Source organism: Phoca vitulina, unplaced genomic scaffold (assembly GCF_004348235.1).
Source record: "Phoca vitulina isolate PV1807 unplaced genomic scaffold, GSC_HSeal_1.0 scaffold68, whole genome shotgun sequence".
NCBI classification, from domain to species: Eukaryota; Metazoa; Chordata; class Mammalia; order Carnivora; family Phocidae; genus Phoca; species Phoca vitulina.
The window spans coordinates 7,400,185-7,403,038 of NW_022589771.1; the positions used below are offsets into that span (position 1 = coordinate 7,400,185).

The following is a 2,854-nucleotide window of genomic DNA, read 5'->3' on the forward strand; positions in this document are numbered from 1 at the left end:
GCAGCTTCAAATTCCTGCTTCTTCACCCCAGTGGTGCGAGTGCACAAACATCATGGAATCTAACTGTGCCTCCATGTAAAAGGGGTATCACCTACCCCTTGGATGGCAGCAAGGATTGGTGACTAGTCAGTGATGAGCTGATCCAGGTAAAAGGCTTAGCATGGTGCTGGGCACAAAGCTGGAACTGGATGACATGGTGGATGACATGGCCACGGCTGTCCCCAGTGAGGAGCCCAGCTGCTTGGCTCTGGTCCATTGGGAAGACCTTCTGGATCACGGAGTTTCCAAATCAAAACGGGGGACCCCTGGTCTGGCGAGCAGGATGGTGCTTATGTGGACAGAGGACAGGGTATGTAAGCTTGGGGAGGACCTTGAACATCCTGATGTGGGGTCTCCTATCCCCCGCTGATGGTCCTTCACCATCCAACCTGGGCTCTGAGTTCAGAAATCACAGGGCTGCTGGGTCACACTGAGCCTCCAGCTGTTGCAGAGTTTCCTGAACCGAGTCACTTCCCCCAGAAACTCCAAGAAGAGACGCACAGAGGAGGAGGAGGAGGCAGACAATCAGGCAACCAGGAGGAAGGCACCTGTGTGGCTTGTTGCCAGGATGCCACAGCCCGGGTATAAAGGCTGCCTGGGGAAGGAACCTCCGGACCAGCCCTGTCCTCCACCCTGACTCCACTCCAGCCCCACACCGCCATGTACTTCACCAGCTGCTCCACGGGCTGCCAGCAGGCCAGCTGCACCCCCAGCTCCTGCCAGACATCCTGCCCTGGTTCCCTGGACTGCATCCCCACCTGCTGCCCTCCCCCAGGCTGTGGGGGCTCCTGCAGTACCCCCTGCGTGGCTCTCCTGTGTCAGCCTGTGTGCAGCTCATCCATCTCCTGCCAGTCAGCCCATAGCTGCCCGTCCCTGTGCTGCCCAGTGGCCTGCAGCCAGGCCTCCTCCTGCAGCTCAGGCTGCTGCACCCCCAGCTCCTGCCAGGTGACCTGCTGCACCCCCAGCTCCTGCCAGACGTCCTGCTGCGTGCCCGTGAGCTGCAAGCCTGCTGTGTGCCTGCCCGTGAGCTACAAGCCCATTGTGTATGTGGCTCCCTCCTGCCAGTCCTCTGGGGGCTGCCAGACCTCCTGCCCCACCCTGGTCTGCAGGCCTGCCCCCTGCGGCACCCCTAACTGCTCCTGACAAATCACCTGGAATATCAATTCTCTATTGACCTCTCCCACCATGTCTCATTACTGAATCAGTGATGGTGGTTTTCTTCTCCATGAAAGCTTAGTGACCATTAAAAATAAATCTCTCTGCTCCTCAGTGTTGTGTCTTTCTGTGACTTTGCCCTGAAGCTGTTTCTCCATGTCATCTGCTCCCTTGGACCAGCCAACGGCTGAGAAGAAGTCCTGTCCGAGGGTGGTTCTCTTGGGACGGTCATGCCCCTCAGCACGTTGGGGAACCCCTCTGGAAAAAGTGGTAATCCAGGCTCTTGGATCTGAATGGGGCATTCCTTCCCACTGTTTCAAATGAGGACGTCATGCATGGTTCTTGGGATCCTAGAAACTGTGCCAATGAGGGGCAAACAATGGGAGGAAGAGACACAGCCCAAGTGCCCCACAGCGGCTTGCTGTTATGTGCCTTGGGGGCTTCCCAAGGGGAGATGTTCATTGTGTGTTGCCCCAAAGGTTGCACCAAGGAGCCAGGGTGACAGGGATGCAGATTTCTGCTCAAAGAAGAAAGAGTTCCCTAAAAGTCAGAGCTACCCTACAAAATAATGGGCTCCTGGAGGCTGTTCCAGCTTCTGGATGCTGAAGCCTTGAAGAGAAGGTACATTCATTCCACTCTCTTAATAAGAGGCAGAACTGGATCAACCCACATGTCCATCAACAGGGATGGATAAACAAACCATGACAGTCATACAATGGAATACAAATCAGCAATTAAGAGGACCGAACTGCATTTGCAACAATATGAATGAATCTCAAAAACATGGTGTTGGTGGACGGAGTCGGGCAGAAGAGCACCTGTTGCATGATTCCATTTAAGTGAGGCTCTAAGACAAGCTGAACTAATTTACTCTTTTTAAAGATCAGAACAACCATGAGAGACTATGGACTCTGAGAAACAAACAGGGTTTTAGAGGGGAGGGGGGATTGGTTAGCCCGGTGATGGGTATTAAGGAGGGCACATACTGCATAGAGCACTGGGTGTTATACAAAAACAATGGATCGTGGATCACCACATCAAAAACTAATGATGTATTGTATGGTGACTAACATAACATAATAAAATTAAAAAAAGAGAGAGAGAGAAGGGAAAAAATAAATAAATAAAGATCAGAACAATGGCTGCTTCTGGAGGATTTGGGTGAAACTGACTAGGCAGAAGAGGACATCTGGGGAGAGTGGTTAGGTCCACGGCCAGAGGGGTGGGCACAGGTCATGTCCGGGGCCCTGGTAGGTTGGGTGCATGGTCAAGGTGTGGGTCCTGATACGGTCTGGGCTACTCAGGTGAATGCATTTGTGAAAATTCATCAAATGAAACACCTAGGATTCATATGACTTCACACACAAAAGCACAAAAATTGAATTCCTGTTAATGGTATCCTTCCTAAATGTTTGAGTGAGGTATACTGTTGTTTGTAACTCACTTTGAAATGTTCCAAAAAACTAAGATGTATGGAGAGAGGGGTGGTTTGATGGCAAGTATCTGAGAATGTAAATGAGGCTCAGTGTTAGCTATGGGCTCGAGGAGTGGGTATGTGGATACACCCTGCTTAATTCTTCCAACTTTTCTGTATGTTTGAAATTTTTCATAATAAAATGAAAAAAATAGTTGAAAATAATTGTTGAGCTAAGTAGTTTAA

The 2,854-nt window shown here is 51.0% G+C and overlaps 1 protein-coding gene across 1 annotated transcript; it reads left to right on the forward strand.

Annotated features, from left to right (window-relative positions):
• The first annotated feature begins 699 nt into the window (after nucleotides 1–699).
• Nucleotides 700–1,182, forward strand: LOC116624542 (keratin-associated protein 12-1-like). The gene has a single exon (XM_032392550.1). It carries the CDS (start codon nucleotides 700–702, stop codon nucleotides 1,180–1,182), a length of 483 nt encoding a protein of 160 aa, XP_032248441.1.
• Nucleotides 1,183–2,854: the final 1,672 nt, after the last annotated feature.